At 39.1% G+C, this 21,383-nt stretch overlaps 1 protein-coding gene and 1 pseudogene across 1 annotated transcript; one reads left to right on the top strand and one right to left on the bottom strand.

Annotated features, from left to right (window-relative positions):
• Window positions 1-7,225: 7,225 nt before the first annotated feature.
• LOC134575015 (neuropeptide Y receptor type 4-2-like) lies at window positions 7,226-9,116 on the bottom strand. Its single transcript, XM_063434148.1, has one exon. The coding sequence runs from the start codon at window positions 8,981-8,983 to the stop codon at window positions 7,865-7,867; it is 1,119 nt and encodes a 372-aa protein (XP_063290218.1). The 5' UTR covers window positions 8,984-9,116; the 3' UTR covers window positions 7,226-7,864.
• Window positions 9,117-10,709: 1,593 nt separating this feature from the next.
• Window positions 10,710-11,237, top strand: LOC134575016 (superoxide dismutase [Cu-Zn]-like; annotated as a pseudogene).
• The last annotated feature ends 10,146 nt before the right edge of the window (window positions 11,238-21,383 follow it).

Genomic DNA, 21,383 nt, shown 5'->3' on the forward strand with positions numbered 1-21,383 from the left:
ACCCCGAAAACTTACCCCTACCTGACCTGCTAGAAAGGGAGACTCACCCCGACCCAGTTAGCCTAGTGAAGCTGGGAGAGAGACTGAACCCTACTGAGCTGGAGCAAGCTAGACAGCTCCTATGGGAGAAACAGAGTACCTTCTCCCAGGAGCCAGGATACACCACCCTGGCCATACACAAGGTAGAGACCCCCAGGGCAGGCCCCCCTCCGACAACTCCCTTACCGTATTTCGGAAGCCGTCCGGGACGGGATGCTAAAGGAAATACGGGAAATGACCCAGCTGGGGGTCATTGAGCCATCAGACAGTCCCTGGGCCTCTCCCGTAGTCCTAGTCCCCAAGAAAGACGGAACCACTCGGTTCTGCGTCGACTACCGACGACTGAATGAAAAGACTACCACTGACGCTTACCCCATGCCCCGGGTAGACGAATTATTAGATCGCATAGCCAGGGGTAACTATCTCTCTACCATAGACCTCTGCAAGGGTTATTGGCAGATTCCCCTGGCCGAGGATGCCGTCCCCAAGTCGGCATTTGTCACCCCGTTTGGCCTATACCAATTTAAGGTCATGCCATTCGGGATGAAAAATGCCCCGGCTACGTTCCAGCGAATGGTGGATCGGCTCCTCGATGGATTCCAGGAGTTTGCGTGTGCATACCTGGATGACATTGCGATCTACAGTGAGTCTTGGGAAGAACATTTAGTCCACATAGGAGTAGTACTAGATAAGATTCGGGCCGCCGGCCTGACACTAAAACCCGAGAAGTGCCATTTAGGAATGGCCGAGGTCCAATACCTGGGTCACCGAGTAGGGTGTGGAAACCAGAGGCCGGAGCCTGCCAAGGTTGAAGCAGTAGCGAACTGGCCCACACCTAATACCAAGACCCAAGTATTGGCCTTCTTAGGGACCGCCGGGTATTATAGGCGTTTTGTCCCTGATTATAGTACGGTAGCCAAGCCCTTGACTGACTTGACCAAGAAGAATTTACCTAGACAGGTCCTGTGGTCTCCCGCTTGCGAAGCCGCATTCTAATCTCTCAAACATGCTCTTGTTAATGCTCCTGTCTTGGCTGCCCCAGTACCTAACAAACGTTTCCTTGTACATACAGACGCTTCCATGTATGGACTGGGGGCTGTGCTGAGCCAAATCGGGGAAGATGGGAAGGAGCATCCGGTCGCATACCTCAGCCGAAAGTTGTTACCAAGGGAAGTGAGTTATGCGGCCGTAGAGAAAGAGTGCCTGGCCCTGGTATGGGCATTGAAAAAACTAACTCCTTATCTGTATGGACAAGAATTTTCCTTGGTAACCGACCACAATCCATTGGTATGGCTTAACCGGGTCGCAGGAGACAATGGCCGATTGCTAAGATGGAGCTTGGCCCTGCAAACGTACAATTTCACCATCAGCTACCGACCCGGTAAGCTAAATGGCAACGCCGATGGGCTGTCTCGACAACTTGACAATTCTCCGGACAAGTGAATTCCGGTCATCCCTAAGTTAATCCGAAAGGATCAAGCCAGGTCTGCCGGAGTGTACCACTAGGAGGGAGCCGTGTGACAGACCCCTTTTGTAGTGACAGATACCATCTCGGAGAATTGCCGTTGTATTTGGATTATTGTGGATTTCGGGTACTTGTGGATCCGTACGGTACACACCGCCACGTGGAAAGAACAATGGGTCGCGGCCATTTTGACCGCATGAACTAATGACCGAACACTCACGAACTTTCCACACGACGAATTTCAACCTTACCGATAACGTACGCCCATGCTGGTCGACAGATCCAAAGTACCGAAATAGAGACACCGGATCCAAGAGAGAGTTTTTGTTTATGTTATATGGTTCCTGAGTAAATGGTGCAAACGTGTATCTAGCGAACGGCCCAACCGATCTAGGGGATTTTCACGTATGTTGTTCCCTTAGATCTCCGTTCCCTAATACACGTAGCACATTGTATTTTCGTTATATATTGTGTGTGTTATTAAACCTGTAATAATTGTAAAATATTCTGCCCGGTACAGTGGGAGTGACTCCCACTGTAAATGTATTATCTCCGCCGGATACGGGGAGGAGTTGTTGTACGGCATAAAAGCCCGAGTTGCAGAATAAACATTATTCCTACTTTGACCCTCAACACAGAGTCTCGTCTCGTGTTTGGAGGGGATGGCTATTACTTGGATTCGTAATTACTGGGAACCTGTTATGTTTTAGCTGACTTCATCTTGGGGGAGAAAAGGACACCTTCTCAGTGGCGTAAACCCCTACTACACCGGGGTGCCGCTACACCAGTTAACATCTCTTAAGCAGCTTACCCCTTTTGTATCTCTTAAGCCTCTTACCCATTTCCCCCCCACATATATGCAGAGTCACAAGCATGTTTTTGAAGGGTATTTTAGAAGGGGAAGTAAGTGGTCAGAAATCATGCTTCCTTTGTGCCCATTTGGAAGTTTTTACTGTTTTAACAAGGTTCGGGCTCACAAGACAACTATGCAGGTCTTTATTAAGTCAGAATAATAAGTACAGTGCAGACATAAAGTATGTCCAAAAGTAATCAAAAGATAAGGTCAATGTATGGCACTAAAATTATGTGATATGTAATACAAAGTGCTCTAAACAGTGCAAGCAATATTTATACACTAAAACCTAATTTAAACAAATTTCAGATTGATAAATCACATCCCATGCAGTACCAAAACAGGTTAATTTCCTAAATTAACACATCAAACAAATTACAAAAGAAAAAGTGCGCAAAACAAATTTGTGAATTACCACATAGCCAAATGTAAATTTTTGAAAGGAAAAGCATAAAAAATAAAGTGCAATATTGTATGTGCTAAAAAAATATTTTTATATTTTTTTCCCTGCATTATGCTACGTATTTTATAAACTATATCTGCATTATTTGTATAATTATTTTTTCTTATTATTCACTGTTCAGAGATGTAGAGCTTTGATTCCCTGCTTTATATAATTGTTTCCTTATGTACAATACATAGGATGGTTTTATTTAATATATTAAATATTTAAAAAATATATGAATCCCTGTAGGAGATCCGTTTAACATTGCAGACAATGTACCCCTGTTCTTTTGGAATTGAAAGTTATCGTTTTTAGTGTTGGACAGTATTAGAATTTGATTTCTTATTTACTTGGTTTTACGATCTATGTTTTATTTAGTCAATTGGAAGGGATATCCTATTATTTATTGATGTAAATAATTATATTTCCTTGTCTCTATATGAATACCAATTGCCTAAATTGAAACTTGCTTTTTAGATTAAATGTGTAGACATCAATTTAGGAAAATAAAGATTTACATTGTATATAATGCGTGAATTATATTGTGGCGAAACCAACTTCGCCACTGTGAACTGGAGAAGCCTGGTTGCTAGCCTCCTGCCCTGCGACTATGGCCCCTGGACATATTTGGGGCATATTGTATTTTATTGTGCGACTGCTGGCCCTTTAAGTACAGTGAATGGTATTTTATTGTACTGCTGCTGGCCCTTTAAGAACTGTCTGGGGACATATTGAGACTTTGGGTAACAATACCCTTTAAGACTATGGCCCCTGAAAACGTATGGACTTTTATTGGTGTGTATGGCCCTTTAAGAACCATCTGGGGACATATTGTGACTTGGTGAACAATGCCCCTTTAAGACTATGTCCCCAGACCTGTAAAATAACTTGTTCCTGGCTTTCCCCCACTTGGTTCAGTAAATAGGGCTTACTGAACCAAGTACCACACAGGCGGACCACCCAGAAGCTAAAGTGTGCAGGCAATTTACCTCCCAGGCGTTGAGGTTACTGCCGGTTAATTGCACGTGGCGGTGGCCATCTTTGTTCAGTCGAACGCGGTCAGCGGTGTATGCTAAAGATTCTGTGGAACTGAAATCGGCTACACATTTTGCCGAACACCGCTGACCCTTACCTTCTCCCATACGGAACTTGCAGCTCCAGAGACTAAGTCCCGTTCGAAATGGGACTTAGTCGTTTTTTCGGCATGAAATTGACCGACCGCACAGCCCAAATCTATGGAACTGTTTTGGGCAGGAAATTGTGCTTGCGGTCGGTCATAAAGGGACCTCCAGCTAACTTTTGATCCACTGGAGGGATTTGGCTGATTTTTGGAAGGGGTTATGTTTGATGTATGCTGAGTCTGAATATGCTTTTATTGAAATTGAATGTATGGTTTTAAAGTTACAGTGTGTGTGTAAAAACTGTATTTTTATTGTATGTAATAATTGGTTTAACTGTTTATCTGAGGGGAGGAAATGTGTGGGCTGCACCAGATGTGTGATTGGTGATTTTATACCTCCCCCTGGGAGTGTCCTATTTGCATGTAACCTCAATAAAAGCCAGGCTGGATGAGCCAGTCCAGAGTTCCTGCTTAACCCTCAAAATGAAGTGTCGTCTCGTTCTTGGGGGGAATTGGATTGTAAGCTGACTGCCAAGAGTGTAAGCGGATTGTATGCTTTTCTTGTTCAGCTGTTCCAGTTCGGAGTGTTATTTCGTATCCAGATCGGGAGTTTGGTGTTCTGCAGTAGCTGTGCCTGTCTCTAGAAAAGGGGATTATCGCCTAAATGGGTTTTATCCTCTTGTAAGTGAAACGGTCCGTTACATATATATATATATTTTTTTCTTTTTTCTGTTACATTGACCCAATATTTGAGAGTTATAATACTATAAGTTTAGCAGTGTATTTATAAAGAGATGTTAGAGGATGGACTTTCACACTTGACAAAGCCCCCTTGGGGGTTGGACAAAATGCGTTGTGTGACGTCAAGAATCCTGAAGCGGGTGAGAAGTTGAAACTGAAGCACGTTGAAGGCTCAGGTTACATGTTGGATGCTTTGTACCAGGAAAGTAACTACAACTGTTTCACAGTATGTACATAAGACCTTCTCAGATTGATACAGTACTCCAGCGCCGATACTTTTACATTTTATGTAATTTAATAAATATTACTGATATCTCTGGATAGCTGTCAGTCATCTCCATCCTTGTCCTGATTTCATTGTTGTATCTTGGATCTGTGCTGCCCTAGGCATGACGGAACTCGGGCACCCCCTAATTTAAATTTGCCTCACCCCTGCCTATCAAAGCTACAGTTCTTCCTCTTAAAGACTAACACACACTTTGACTGACAGACACACACCCACTCACAGACAGGCACATACTCTCAAATACACTGACATACATACACACTCACTGATTTGACACAATCTGACAAACACACACAATCACTTGACTGACAGACATACACACACACTCACTCACAGAGCACACTGACAGACATACACATTCACTGACAGACAAACACACTAATTTACAGACACACACTGACAGACATACCCACATCCACTGACAGAGGCACACACACTCACAGACACACCCACATTGACTGACAGACACACACTCACAGACAGACACACAGACATAGACTGACAGACAGACAGACACACACATTTTCCCCCACACATTTACAGATTATTATTTTTTTAATTTAAATCCACCCAGCCTCCCCACTTTTGGGAGAGCTGGGTGGATTTTTTTTTTTACCTGGGGTCCAGTGGGGCTGCTGGGTTGGCTGGTGGCCGGGCTGTTAAGGGTGCTGGGCAGGCAGGAAGACGGGCAGACGCGCAAAGCAGGAAGTAAGGGAGCTGAGCTCTCCCTGCTCAGCTCCCTTGCGCGCCGCAGAGTAATCTGAGCAGGGAGAGTTTAGCTCCCTCACTTCCTGCTTTGCGTGCCCTCCTGCCGGCATTACTGCAGGGCGTGAGGGAGCTGAGCAGGGAGCGCTCACAGACCAAAGCTCCCTCACTGCCTGCCCCATGGGGGCCCAAAGGCCCCTAAAATGAGGCTTACAAGCCATTTGCCTGGGCATTTGGGGGCAGCATTTTTTGCCACCCCCTGGAAAGTGCCGTCCAAGGCAAATGCCTTGCTAGCCTCGCGACAAATACAGCCCTGCCTTATTTTGGATTTACCTGTTACAGGACCCAAACGCTCAAGGGGCTGATAGTCTGAGTGGCGCTTATCTACTCTACTTTTGTGAGTTGCCATCATTAAGTAAAATAATGTTTATTGGATTTTTTTAGTACATATAATATTTGCACTATATTTTTTTATGGTTTTCCTTTTAGGAATTTATATTTGTCTATGTTTGTGTATAAGTATTTTACAAAATTTTGCTTACCTCTTCTTTTGTGACTTGTTTGATTTATATGTCCCATTTATCTGTAAGTGAGACAGTAAAAGACAGCAGTAACCTTTAGAGCATGTTATTGCCATAGCATTCCTTTGGGGAGCAAAACTTCTCCCTGTGTCATAGGGGTGAACTCGCTGTTGCAGTGAAATCACTGCAGCTGTAAGCAACAATAATGTAGGGAAGGGAATGAGCTCTTCAGGGTTATTGTACTTTGGCATAATTACTGATGTCAGAGCCATGCTATTATCTTTCTCACATGTTTATGGAAATTTCAACGAGATACTGAAAACATATCAGATAGAGGAGGAAGTGGAATATTTAGGAAAATAGAAGGGACATATGGCAGAGAAAGAGAGACAAGGAAAAGGAGGATAAACTATTCCTAATCTACATTTTGCGGGTTACTTCACAATAAACCACCTCTCAATTTTTAGTAAACGGCCAACATGACACGAGAAATAGACAAACTGCATGCTGCCAAGAACACAGATTGGCTGCAGAATTTTCTAATATAATTATTTAAAGCAAATTTCAATAACAGTGGAAAACTGTACTTGTTTGCTGTCCAAACTGAAACATAATTATTTAAATACAAGAACATGAAAATAAATTTGTGAATAACCATTTATACAGGTATAAAAAAACAGGTTCATATCATAAAAATGTACAGACAGAAACACTGTGCACAAACTCAAACAGAAGTATAGTAAACATTTGAGGAATTACACAGAATATAGTTATTTAAATATCACCCACTGTCATGTATAATAAGGTGTTATTGTAGTACTGAATATTGACAGTGAGCTGTTACCAAAAGTAATACAAAATGAAATAGCGATATTAATCGAAAGTCTGCAAAATTTCTACATAATGTGTCCATCAAGTTTTAAGATATTATGTGTGCTAGAAGTCAGCCTTACCATCTATTATTCCAATGGCATAGATAGTATATTTTACAAAAAAAATTAATCTCTTCTGTTCAAATATATCATTTCGGGAGTCCTATCCTAATTGTACCTACAATCAGCAGTAAGTCTTAATTTTAATAATATGAGATAACAAAGTGTTAGGCCCGGTATTATTACAGAACCATAAAAAGATCTGGGTGTATTATTTCATACATCTCTGGAAAAAAAAATGAACCACCAGCATAAAATGTTAATGGTACATTAAGGACTAATGCGGTGTTTCAGGTCCTCTTTGGTCAAGAGACAGGACATTGATGTAACTCAAGTCCACTTGCAGTTTATCTCACATGCATAAAGTCATTTTTGAAGAACCATGTGTCCACTACAATTTTTTGCTTCTTTGTTTTTTTGTTTTCTTTTGTTCAAGAACTGAAATGTTAGTAGTGAAATAAAACGGTGGTGAACAAAATCCACTCTAAAAAAGCAAATGTTCAGTATGCTTTTTCCTCTGAGTACAATGTTCTAAACCATAAAACGTGCTACAAACAGCATGACAGATACCTCTTCCTTGAAAGTGCTTTTTTGTTCCCGTGCTTCTTTTGAGACCTGGACATGTAGAGCAACAAAGAAATCCTATATTTCTCTCATTAGACTCATAATTAACAAATTGGAACATTGCTGTCTTCCATTTCCTCCTATTCATCAAACATGTACTTTCTTCGACTCTGTAAAATGGTGCTCCTCAGTGTCAACACCCAGTCTTGTTGTGACTTCCACTCGGGGACCCTGGCAGTGCAGCACTCTGCATGATAGATAAAGGGTGCTTTTCCAATTCATCCAATGCTTCTACTCTCTTCCTTTGTCTCCCTGTGCATTTCTGAAACAGTACCTTCAGTTCCTGGTTAACATTACTGTTTAGTACACCATAGATGACTGGGTTGACACATGTAGACATCATAGCAAGTAAATGGCATAAAGCGAATATAAGGTTGTGATAACACACAGAGATTAATTCATGGTGCCAATCAACAATGTTGTTAAATATATGGAGTGGCAACCAGCACAGGGCAAATGCTCCAACCATAGAGGCTAACATGAGATTGATCCTTTTCATGTGATGGTCATTTTTCTTGAATAAAGCGCCCCTTCGCCGTAATTGTACAGAGATACGGACATAGCAACCCAAAATGAAGCTGAGTGGAACAATATACTGAAGAAGCTGTAGAGCTATTGTGTAAACTAATCTTTGCTGTGGTGATGTCCACTTTTCCATACATAATGGCTTGTCTCTTAAATAGTCCAAGACTTGAGATGTGTTTTTGTGCAAAACAGTATCCAAGACAAAAGATGAGACAAATGGCACAGTCAAAAGTGAGGCCAAAATCCAGACAAGCAGGACAGCTGTATAGGCCTGATAGATAGTGGGTTTCCATCCTGTGGGATGAAGAATGAGCTGGTGTCTCTCAAAGGCAATAAGTACTAAGAGCAGAGCTGACACAGTAACAGAGGCACACTGTACAAAGTTGGTGATTTTGCACAAGCCTAAACCAAACACCCAATAGTCCATCATGGTGTAAACGGCAGTAATAGGTAAGCAGAAAGCACATACTAGCATGTCAGATAATGCTAAGTTGGCAATAAGGATTTGGGTAACATTAGCCTTCTTTCTTTGGTGGAAAATGACGTATATCAGAGAGACATTACCGAGCAGGCCCAGCACAGTGGCCAAACTATAGGATGCTCCTAAGAAAGGTGTTATATCAGGGATGTGATTACATTCATTCTGGAATGCCATTAAAAATGTTTGACTTGCATTTCGATAATAGAGGGCCACGGCAGGCTTTTCTGGAAGTGATGACTCGTTCATTGTGGTCTGTGATGTCTCAGTGGTTAGCAGTTACTTAACCTAATATACCACCACAAACAGATTTTCCAATTGCTAGTTTACCACCTGCAGTTTTCCTCCAATCACTTTATTACCATCAGCAGGCCCTCCACTCACTCTATCACAACCAGCAGCTCCTCCAATTAATATCTTCACCAAGATGTTCCTCCAATGTCTATGTCTCCATGAGCCCTGTGTGAAAATAATCAACATTAGATAAAAGCTCCTTATAATAATTGTTATGAGATATCTATTCTTTGTCAAGTTATTGTATCAAGTTATTTTCCTGTCAAGCAAGGAATTTCGAATACATGAACCATGTGGTACTGTGGTGTAGGCCAAGGTCAGATGATTAGTTGTCCCATTATAAACAGCAGTAAAACTTATTTGTTTTGCCTTTAAAAGGTTTTTTTTTTTTTTTCCAGCATTGTTCCTGCACATTGATGCTTTATTGTCATTGGGCCCATAAATTAACTTTACAAATTGCTGCTGCAGTAATTTTTTTTTCTTCTAAATATAATTATAAGAAAAGCTCATTCTTAGAAAAAAAAAATAGTTTGTGAATAACTAAATCAAAGCGATTATGTATTTATACATTTTAATCATGGTTTGTCCAATTAAAACAGAGAGTTAATTCTATATTAAACATATATCCCAACACTGTAAATTTAGTGGTTTAAGTGGGAGTGCGGCCACATGTGTGGCTGTTCTGAGAAATGTTAGGTGACTTACTAGTAACAGTTCAGCCAACTAAAATGTAATTTAGAACAAGAACATTGTATCTTATTTAAACAGACTAATTACAAAACACATTTATTGTATTTTGGACACACTGAGTTTTTTTGCTATGGAGCTTTATTATACACACAGACACACCAATAAAATGGAGCTCCTAGAAATGCATTGATAAAGGGGACATGCATTGATAAAGCGGATAACCCAAAACGTTTGTACCTTATGTCCTTAAAAATAAATCTTTTTTCTAGCACTTGGTGTGCACATTTGCAATTGTTTGCACTGCCCTAATTTTTAAAATTTTTGTGGATTATTTTACCCTGCTTGGAGCTGCAGAGGGAGGTGTCAGCAGCACAATAGGAAAAGTTAGTATTTTGATTTTCTCTGGGTACTACAGTAACCTTTACCTCAGCTATATACTGGTCATAACTGGGTTTTCACTGACGCTGGATGTCCTCAAGCAGAGTGTGAGGACGTCCAGCATCATTTAGGATACCTAAAGTCCGGTAAAATCCAAGAAGCGCCTCGAGTGGCCGGTAAAATCCCAAAAGTGCATCTAGTGCTGCAATGTAAATATTGCAGTTTCTCTGTACCCAGGCCACTTCAATGAGCTGAAGTTATCTGGCTGTCTATAGTGTCCCTTTAAGGAAAGGCCCTTTTAATTTTAACCTTTAAGCGGTTTAGTATATAGCTCATTAATTTGGTATCTTTATGTGGGATTGCCATATATAAGAATATCAAATTAGGGAGTCAGCTACTAAATTAGTTAAAGATCATACTTGGGAAAATGGCTTATAACTCCGATATGTGATAGAAGTTCAATAAAGAATGTGTTAAGCAAAATATGTAGTAATGTTGTAGAATATATTAGTTATCCTTATAGATTTAAAATTTGCTGTCCTGGACAACTCGAGGTTTAGTAAATAAGAATATTCCGCCCGGGCAGTCAGTGGAAGTCAAGCTCAGTGCAGTCATGGTGAAGGCGGTGTGTGTAATGACGGAGAGGTGCAAGGCGTGGTGCACTTCCACCAAGAGGGTGATGGACCAGTTACAGTTACGGGGACTATTACAGGATTGACTGATGGAAAACATGACTTCCATATACACGCTTATGGCGATAACACCAATGGCTGTATTAGTGCTGGCCCACACTTCAACCCAGGAAATAAAACTCATTGGGGCCCTGAAGATGAAGTGAGGCACGTTGGTGATCTTGGCAATATAACTTCTGCGAATGGTGAAGCAAAATTTGAGTTTACGGATAGTGTGATTTCTCTTCGTGGCGAGCATGACATTATTGGACATACTGTTGTGGTCCATGAGAAGGAAGATGACCTGGGCAAAGGTGGAAATAATGAGAGCCTGGTACTGGCAACGCCGGTGGCCGCTTGGCATGTGGTGTAATCGGACGTGCTCAGTAACATGGCTGTATGTGAAAGCTCTTGGTTTCATGGCCTGACATACATTGTTCAGATTAACGGCAGTAAATGTTAAAATTCTATATTTCTTGTTCAATTTACTATCCATCTGTAAGACTGCTGGAAATTATCGTATTAAGCCAAGTTAAGAACACCATGTGGTGGGCTTAGCATGATATGACCATATAGTATAACCAGCCTTGTAAAATGTAAACTGTATTTTAATATGTGTGCTGTTCCTTAAAGGATCACTATAGGGTCAGGAACACAAACATGTATTCCTGACCCTATAGTGTTAAAACCACCATCTAGCCTCCCTGGGCCCCTCATGCCTCAAGAGATTATATAGCGAAATCTTACTATATTACAGCCTCAGAAATACAATCAGTCTGCTGACATCATCAGAAGTGGTGGCATGATCCAATCACAATGCTTACCCATAGGATTGGCTGAGACTGACAAAGAGGCAGATCGGGGCAGAGCCAGCATGATTCAAACACAGCCCTGGCCAATCAGCATCTCCTCATAGAGATGAATTGAATCAATGAATCTCTATGAGGAAAGTTAAGTGTCTGCATGCAGAGGGAGGAGACACTGAATGTTTGGATGCATTTTAGGGAGCCATGACCCAGGAAGGATCTCTAACAGCCATCTGAAGAGTGGCCAGTGCGGTAATCACTAGGCTGTAATGTAAACCCTGAATTTTCTCTGAAAAGACAGTGTTTACAGCAAAAAGCATAAAGGTAATGATTCTACTCACCAGAACAAATTCAATAAGCTGTAGTTGTTCTGGTGACTATAATGTCCCTTTAATCTGTATTTCATAAACTGCCCACATTGATAACCTTGAGGGCACTCATTGCATCAGAGATCTGCGCTAACAACCCAATCTACAGAGCCAGCAAAGAGAAGTGTTGGAAATCTGTGTAAGAAAACTTCACTAAGGTAAGAATTCAAAGTGAATTTCAAATTGAAGGCCAAAGTAGCTAAACGAAAAATGAAGAGAAAGCAACTTTGTCTTGTGTTTTTAGTTAGAAAAAGATAAATTAAAAAAAGAAAGAGCTTTCTAGCTGTAATGACTAGAATCAAGCAAAAAATCTTGTTTGGTATCATAGAAATATGGTGGGGTGATTTTTATGAGTGGACATTTAACTTAGTAGATTAGAGATTAATTTCCTGTAACAAATATATGCTTCATTGCATTAAATGAGACAATTAATTTTGCAAACAATCGTTTAAGCATTGCTGCGAACCAAAGTACATAAATGACTGTAAGATAAAAGTGAAGTATACAGAATACAACACAACCACCCAAAAGACATGAAAACGAAATATGTGAATAATAGTGTAATGCTATGTGATATATGAGTTACACATTCAGAAAATCAAAATAGTACAAAAGCATTATCCCTTTTCTTTATACATATAAAGCCACTATGCACAAGAAAACTAGTCTTGTTCCTATTGATGCCTACCAATATGAACAGCTCCTATCAATTTATTTAACTTGGATACATGGGCCATAATAAGTCTCACAATAAATGTACAGAATATAATCAATGAGACTTATAGCATGAGAAAACAAATCAAAGGAATCAAGTAAAGGAGAGTACTAGCTAAATAGAAGATAATACAATTGCATATGGTTACCGAGCTGAAAAGAGACATGTGTCCATCAAGTTCAGTCTTTCTCACATCTGGTTTTGCTGTTGATCCAAAACATGAAAAAAAATATATATATACACTTTGAAGCGCCTTAGTAACTGCTGGTTGACATTGTTGCCTAGTGTTACCTATACCAATTCCTAAATCTTGTGTGTTTTTCTCCCTTATTCACATCACAAGATTGGCTTGCACAGGGCATTTGAACACCTTAGGCTGGCCCTGTCTTTACCCCTAAGCACATAAGTTTACATTTTTATACATTAAATGTCATCTGCCATATGAGTGCCCAGTCCCCCAATATATCTAAATCCCTCTGCTCACATTGTACTACTTTACAGCATTTTGTGTCATCGGCAAACACTGAGACCAGTGGCGCAACTACCACAGTCGCAGGGGTCGCAGCTGCGACCAGGCCCATCACTTCAGGTGGCCAGGCCGCCCTGCAGACCCCTGTGACCATGGGTCCTGCCAGCTGAGTAATGCGGCCCCGGCCCACGCGGTGTAACCGCCGGGGCCGCATTGAAGGGGCCCGGGTGGACCATGCTGTTAGGGCCACCTGATGCAATTAATTCCAGGGGCCTGGTCAGCACTTTAACAGCACGACTGGGCCCCGTCTGATGATGTCAGAGGCTGGGAGGAAGGGACTGCCCTGGTCACTTCCTCCCAGCAACCACTGGGAGCCACGCGGGAGGAAGGAAAGTGAGTCAGAGTGGGAACTCTGACTCCCATCAGCCTGAGCCACCACTGGACCCCAGGGAAAGGTATGTGTGTATGTCTGTCTGTATGTCTGTTTGTGTGTGTGTGTCTATGTCTGTCTGTGTGTCTGTGTGTGTGTGTGTATGTCTGTGTGTGTGTGTGTGTGTGTGTGTGTCTATGTCTGTCTGTGTGTGTGTGTGTGTGTGTATGTCTGTGTGTGTGTGTATGTCTGTCTGTGTGTCTGTATGTATGTATGCATGCGTGTCTGTATGTGTGTGTGTATGTGTGTGTATGTCTGTCTGTGTCTGTATGTGTCTCTGTGTGTTTGTATGTATGTGTGTGTTTGTATGTATGTGTGTATGTGTGAGTGCCTGTTTGTGTGTGTGTCTATGTGTGTGTCTACATGTGTATCTGTTTGCATGTGTGTGGGGAGGGGGTAACGTATGGAAGGGAGACGATAGAAGTATGGGAGGAGGGTGGTGGGGCGGGGGGTTGACATACAGAGGGGGAGCCCAGGGCAATTCTCGCACCGGGGCCACGTGGTTTTTAGTTATGCCTCTGACTGAGACATGGCTTTCTATGTCTATTTCAAGATCATTTATAAATATGTTAAATAGAAGTGGCTCCAGAACAGAACCCTGAGGGACACCACTTACCACTTTTGTCCAGCTTGAAATTTGCTGTTAATGACAAACTCTTTGTACCCTATCTTTAAGCAAATGTTCTACCCATTTTCATCTAGGCCAATTTATTTTAGTTTGAACGCTAACCTATTTTGAGGAACAATTAACATTGATGTCCACTGAAAGGTAGCTTGTTGCTTTCAAATAAGACAATAAATTATAAAATAAAAAATCTAAATTAGATTTTTTTTAAAATGCACACAGACAAAGTGAATTCGAAAAACTCAAAATTGTATTATAGGTACACAAATAAGAATGTGGAGCAAAATGTCGGAATAATTACATCTGTTTGTTGGCTGGTAAGGGAAAAGTTAGGAAAAGTACTGCGCAAACGTTTTAAGTATCTTTCCTTCTGTGCCAAGAAGGGATTTATAAAATAAAGTATGCATATAAAAAGCAACAAACAGCTAAGTCTGTAAAGCAACTAGGCCAGCTGAACTACAGCCAAACTGTCTTCAATAATCTTCAAACATTTTTCTCCCATGGTGCCAAAACCAGTGGCATATATTGTGCATGGAGTTCTTAAAAAGGGAACAAGATCACCGCCAGAATATTATAGATTTGTAAGTGGGAAAGTTGTTTATGAGGGTTATTAAGAGATAACATTTCACTTTTTGCCTAATAGCATGATTTCAAGATTAAAAAAAGAACATATTAAACTAAATTATTTGCTGACATGTCAAATAAAGGTACATGTTTACTATGAGAAAAATATGAAGGAAAAAAACACCCAAAACCCTCCAAATACAACGACCACGGTATTACAGTGACTGTAATATGATTGCATTATATAAAATGTTGATATGCCTTGCTACACAGGCAGTTTGTGTACAGATATACAGTTATTTCACTCATTAGTTAGTTGAAATAAGTCGTGGCGAGTTGACAGATGAATTGCAAAATATATATATTTCTTTACATACTGATAAAAAGCTTTCTTCTTTTGTCAAGGTATGTGTTAGTGTATATGTCTCATATATATATATATATATATATACACACATATACACATATACACACACATGTCTCCAGTGTGAGTTTGACTCAGTAGCTCATTAGTCGAAATCACACTAGAGACATGCATATTAGGTTTGTGTGAGTGATCTGGGTAGATAGTTATAAATATATGGCTTAATACACCTGTGTGTATATCTGTGTGTGGCTCATTAGCCATAAGTGTGTAATGCTAATTACATGTGCAGACTAGGCTTTAGGCAGTGAGTTTTTGCAAGGAGGAACAATTTTGTAATTGGACCCAGCCAGCACAATATTTTGGGCCAGAGCTTAATGAGTACTAACTGGGCTCTATAGAGATGCATTATTATCCTTTGAAAATGTGGAAAAGAAATGGCATCTTCTGGAATGGAACAATAGGTACAAATACATAGAATTCCCTAACATGGAAAATACATATTTGCAGGTAGAGCAAACACTACTAAAACAAAACTATGGATAGTCTACAGCAAAGCAGGATATGTACCGTGACAGCAATCAATTTAAACACAAGTAGATTATTGACCCAGGGAGGCATTTGCTTGTGAACATAAAGGATAGTCTCTATTGTTGTAGATGGAATGAGTTTCTCACTTATATTTCTTTATTTGCTTAATGGGACACTGTAGGCACTGTAACTGCTTTATCAAACTGAAGTGGTTATAGTGTATGGAGTCCCCTGTGTTAAAAAATGTTTTATGGTTTAATGCTAAACAAGAGTCGCCAGCAGTCAATCCTCACTGTGTAATGAGGAAGCATTAGCCTGAGAAGCAATGTGCAGCTGTAATTGGCTGAAAATGTCAGCGGACCACTTTTAGCCTATTGTACCACTCATTGCTGGTATGAATTGGTATGACTAGAGGGAAGTGTGTAATTTCTGCTTGAGTCTTTCCTCTGCTTTAGGGGGGGCTGTCGGTGGCTAGGGATCTTTTACTCCCTGTTAAACTGCTCGAAAAGGGTTTACCACTGAATGAAGGGCCTGTGGCAGGGTACTCCAGGCATTATAATCAATGCAACAAGATATAATAAATACAGGCCTGGGCTGTGACTTCTGAAGGCATAGGCTGTATGAGGAGACACTATGGGACTCTCTAGGACTTGTGGCCTATGACTAGCTACCTCCTGTATTTCCATACTAGCAGAGAGCAGCATAGGTATACATTTTGAATGAGATCGATGTTACTATATGAATATTGTATTTTTTCTTTTTTTTTGTTTGCTTTCCTGTTTTTGCTAGTGGTATCTCACAACAACCTTGCCGGCCTTCATGCATTTTCATGCCCACACCCTTATAGAGTCCGAGACTGCCGCAGAGGGGTGTCTCCTAGTAAGATGAAGCTCATAGATGCTAGACATCTCAACCTTTGTCTCTTTATAAGTCGGGAAATAGGAAATGTCCCACTTAAGCTTGTTTCTACATAATCTTTAACTCAAATGTCAGTATGTTTAATCTGACTCCGTTCCATACCTGCCTTGTTTCGTAGCTGACATGTTGATTTACCTTGTGATTATTCTACAATATAATATAAAATGTGCAGTGTTAATGTATGCCAAACACATGTTTACAAATGTCGACTGACAGGCTCGCAACAGCTGTTGTGGCATTGCATGCATCTTTGTTTTGTCCCACTACAAAATAAAGAATAATAATAATAAAAAAAAAGTAAAAGCCCCTCTGCATGCCTTTAAGCTGTTGTTTCCCTTTAAATCAATAAAAGCTGTGGAATGTCTGTAGAAGTGCTGTACATGGGGTCAATGTCCGCTAGTTACCAGGCAGCTGATGGCACAACACCTGTTGTCAGTCTTGTGTATGACAGTGTGGGGGCACTCTGTTTTCGATAGATGATCAGAGAAAAGCAATTGCACTGCCCATATTTTGTTTTCCTTACCTTATTTACATTGTTAATACACAAGTGATAACTGTAATTGATTGTTGACTGTCTAATCTGTTTGCTTTCTGCTTATCATCACGTGTTTTATGTTCTCATGCACTGTAGTAGCTTGGTACAATCTAAGAGATAAAGTAACAGAAAAAAGGCATATGTTATCAAATTAATATATGCTAAAATGACAAGATTGTGCTTTTATCATTGGCCCTACATGTGTTTGTGCTTTTTCTTTGTGTGAATAGTTATCAATAAAAAAAAAAAAAATTCAAGCTAATTTTGTGGTTAGTGCATCGGTAGACTTTACAACACTTCAAAGAGTAATATGATAACTATTCTATGATTCATAAGAACACTGATTAGAGAAATTATCTAAATTTAATGATAATACATTATGAAATAGCAGAATAGAATCAATGAGCTTTGATCAAAAACTAAAAAAAAACTGTGTTCTAAACTTACATATGGTTAAAAATGCACTGCATAAGCTTTAAAAAAAAAACAACATCATTTTATTTCATCCACCTATATTCAGATAAATCAACTGTTTAGTTCAGCATGTTATATAAAAAAAAATGTGCAACCTATCATGCCACTGTTTAACTTGTATGACAACTGAAACACGCTGTTGTGGCGCTGACTGAAATACTGTAACCACCTGCACAACCAAAATAAAGAATAAAAAAAAAAAAAAACTGTATTATATGTATATAGGGTGGACTAAAATAATAGATTTCAAAATCAGTGCACGTCATACTGCTAACTCTAGAGAGTCTGCTGACGTCATAGTAAACTATGGTAAAATGAAAACATAACTGGAAATATTATGCAAAAGCAGCAAGTTTCTTGTTTCTCTAAAATCCACCAGCCTGTGTTTTCTTTTTTTATTTTGTATCAAAACATACAAGGGCTCTCTGGAGGGCTTCTGTTATAGAAAAACTGTAGGCACCATAAACACGTCAATCCTTTAGATTGTAAGCTCACAGGTAGGCCCTCTACCTCTTGTATTGGTCTATTTATATTGTATTGTCTTTCTAAATGCAGGTAATAAAATAAATAAATAAAACCGATAGAAATGTTTATGGATGGCTGAAGTCTGTGGGTTCCAAGTTCTGCATCACTGCTAAATTGTTTACTCAACATTCTCAGACAATCACTGCTCCAATCCCTGGTATGAATTGGTATGGCACAAGTCAGAAGTATAACTCCATCTCCGCTGTTTTATCTTTGAAGGCTGGGCTTCAGGCTCCCTTTGCTGAGAATCTCTACTAAATCGTAGGAAAACCAATTAGTAGCGATATGGCAACTGGTGCCCATTGACGTTAAACACAATAACTAACAATTAAATATGTTGAAGTGGTTTGCACCCTTTTGACAGGCTAGGGAATTACACATTTTTCAACTAGGGAATTAACATTGCTTGCAAAGTGCTGAAACACTTAACTAGCAATGTATAATACATGTAGGTTTGTTTTGTTTTTTTGTAATATTACATGTACACCAACTTCAATAGCTTCAATCTCAGGGGGTCAAAAAAAAATTATAGTTTGTTGCAAAATAGGAAGCGCTTCATTTTTTTTTTGCATTCTTTTGGAACAACAGCAAAAACAGATGTGAGAGAGGCGGAACCTGATGGACGTAAGTATTTTTTTAGCCTATGTAACTATGTAATTCAGCTCAGCTTTGAGCAGTTTAAGTCAATGATATATATATATATATAAAATTTTAACAATGAATACTCGGATACGAGTTGATACATTTGAAGAAATGCTCACAGAATGTCAACCCAATTCTCTCCAAAGATGTTTGTGTTTGTACTGTTAAATTCCAGTTGGGTTTTGTTATAAATTGCATTGTAGCATTGGTTTTAACCTTGGGGCGAAGCTCCAGGTTGTAATTGACCTTACAGCTCCCCTATTTAATAGATGCCCTTTTATTGCTTGCAATTAAATGCAGCAAAGCAAATATAGAAAAGGTATTCATTGCTGAATCCCCAATGTTTGCTTTACGTATGAGATTTCTGTGAGTGCCAGAAACAGTCTCTGGTTCCTGAGCAATCCTGATCCTAGCATTGTTTTGCAACAGATGTGTATTGTATCGCCCATATACTCTGACACAGCAGAGGTTTAGTGAATTATGCGCCTCAATAGTTGCAACTAGTTTCTAATAAAGGTGGTGATGCGTGACGTGGGCCCAAAACAGCCTACTTTATAGCAGCTGAAAAGCATGTTGAGAGTCGGAAAAAAACATAGCTTCCCACTGTAATATCAACAAGTGAGGGTCCCGGTATATAACTGCTACAGTTTTTACTGAGTTTACCTTTGCAGGAGTCATTGGATAATTGTTGGCAACTGGACTCCTGCAAGCTTTATAATGAAGAATAACCATTCTGGCAGTAACTAAAATAAAATATTACATTCACTTAAATGAGCATTCGTTCACATTTTTTCTGGATAGTATAGAAGCCACAGTAGTGCTTTGCTATTTCACATATACACACTTTCAGACATGTACAGTGACATACATTTCCAAGCTTATCTCTCTTTCCATGTTGAAAAAGGGAACAAGAATGTGTGCTACGGTGCAGGAGATTTTTCTTTGCATTTTTTGCCAAAACCATGCACAGGGAGTCATGCAAAAAAACTATTACTTTTCCGTAATCTCTATTGCAATCAGTCTGGAACATGCGGTACATGTTGAAAACTATTGTATTCACTGCCTATTCTATGAAATATTGGAAGTAACTGAAGAATAATAAAAAGTCATACTAAATCAGCCCACCAATATTACATTTAATTATTTCTTTTTAGAAAATTTTATATTTTCATCAATTATACCATTATAATGTAAACAACGATTGAGATTAATAAATTGTTTTTTTAATTGCTCTTTGTGACATTAAATAAAACAGCCACTGCCTTTTACATTCTTGTATTTGTATTATCTGCAGAGTTTTGTTTTTACAGCAATGATTTGTAGGGAGCGGTCGGAGCTCTAATATTGTAATTTATTGCTCTCTGTCCTGATTTCCAAATGGAATTAAAGTGTATGTTATTTCAGTAGGAATTATCAATTTCTTTCTCATGCTCACTTCATAGCTTTTTTTTCTTTTTTTTCCCCATGATTTACTATATAGGACATGTTTTATTTTCACAGGATCTGAGAAAATATGCTTTTATAAGCACCACATCTGTATGATAAGTTTGTGAGACTAATTTTCTGTCAATTCCATATGTAGTAAACTGTCTGAATTTGCCATTAACCTACGTACAAAAATCAACACAGATGCATAATTCATAATCGGTCTAAAACTCCAGTATTTACTCTGAGATATATTCAATTTCATTAACTGAAAAGTCTTTAACTTTCTCTAGGCTCAGGGACATAATCCCTTGTACTTTAAAATTCTTCTTATTTTGCCTAAATTTTTCAGAATTATTCCGAATGTGCAATTTGTGTCTCTTTTATTTCCCTTTGTGTAGATCAAACATTTAGAGACTAGGATTTATATTTTTTTTTATCAGATTGTTGGGTGTAAAATTTATTTTGTTCTTTATTTATTATTTTTTTAATATTATGCTTATCACACTAAGGGGTTCTTATTTTTGTTTTCTAAATATATTTTATAATATAGGTTATATTTTTACACTTTAACATTTTTATACAGTATTCCTTTTTTTGTTTTTGTTTTTTTTGTTTAGCTCATTGATGTACTTCTTTAGTTGATTGCCCACGTACCATTCCTGTATACGTGTGTTGTTGTTTTTTAACTAAACAATGTTTAGGTATATTAAGTAAAATCCAAGACATTATATTTGTGTTTATGTGTACATACGTGTTTTTTTTTTTGTTTTTTGTTTTTTTTTAAGTTAGCAATGTATTAGTCTGTCCATTAAGGATAATATTCAGATAGTAATACGTGTGCTTAATAAAATCACTGACAATTAATTTATCATCATTCTGTGCTTTTTAATCGTGTTACATTGTTAGAAATGAATCATAATGGGGGGCTGTTTTAAAGCCAAAACAGGTGCTATTTCTGGTTTATATTCTATTTGTTTCTATGGTGATTGCACCTTATATAGCACTTTGTTCCAGAATAGAACCTGATTTGGCCTTAATAAATCTCCCCTAGTTTGTAGATTTAGTGGAAAATGAAAATATCAGCTCTAATACAAAGCAAATAACTCCAGTCACTTGAACAATATCAACATTTATGAAATAATGTTCTGTAGCTTGTCTCTTAATCTTTTCCCAAACCTCCAAATTCCATGTAAACTTTTACAAAGTGTGCTCTTTCCACTAA

The sequence above is a fragment of the Pelobates fuscus genome, chromosome 10, assembly GCF_036172605.1.
Source record: "Pelobates fuscus isolate aPelFus1 chromosome 10, aPelFus1.pri, whole genome shotgun sequence".
NCBI lineage: Eukaryota > Metazoa > Chordata > Amphibia > Anura > Pelobatidae > Pelobates > Pelobates fuscus.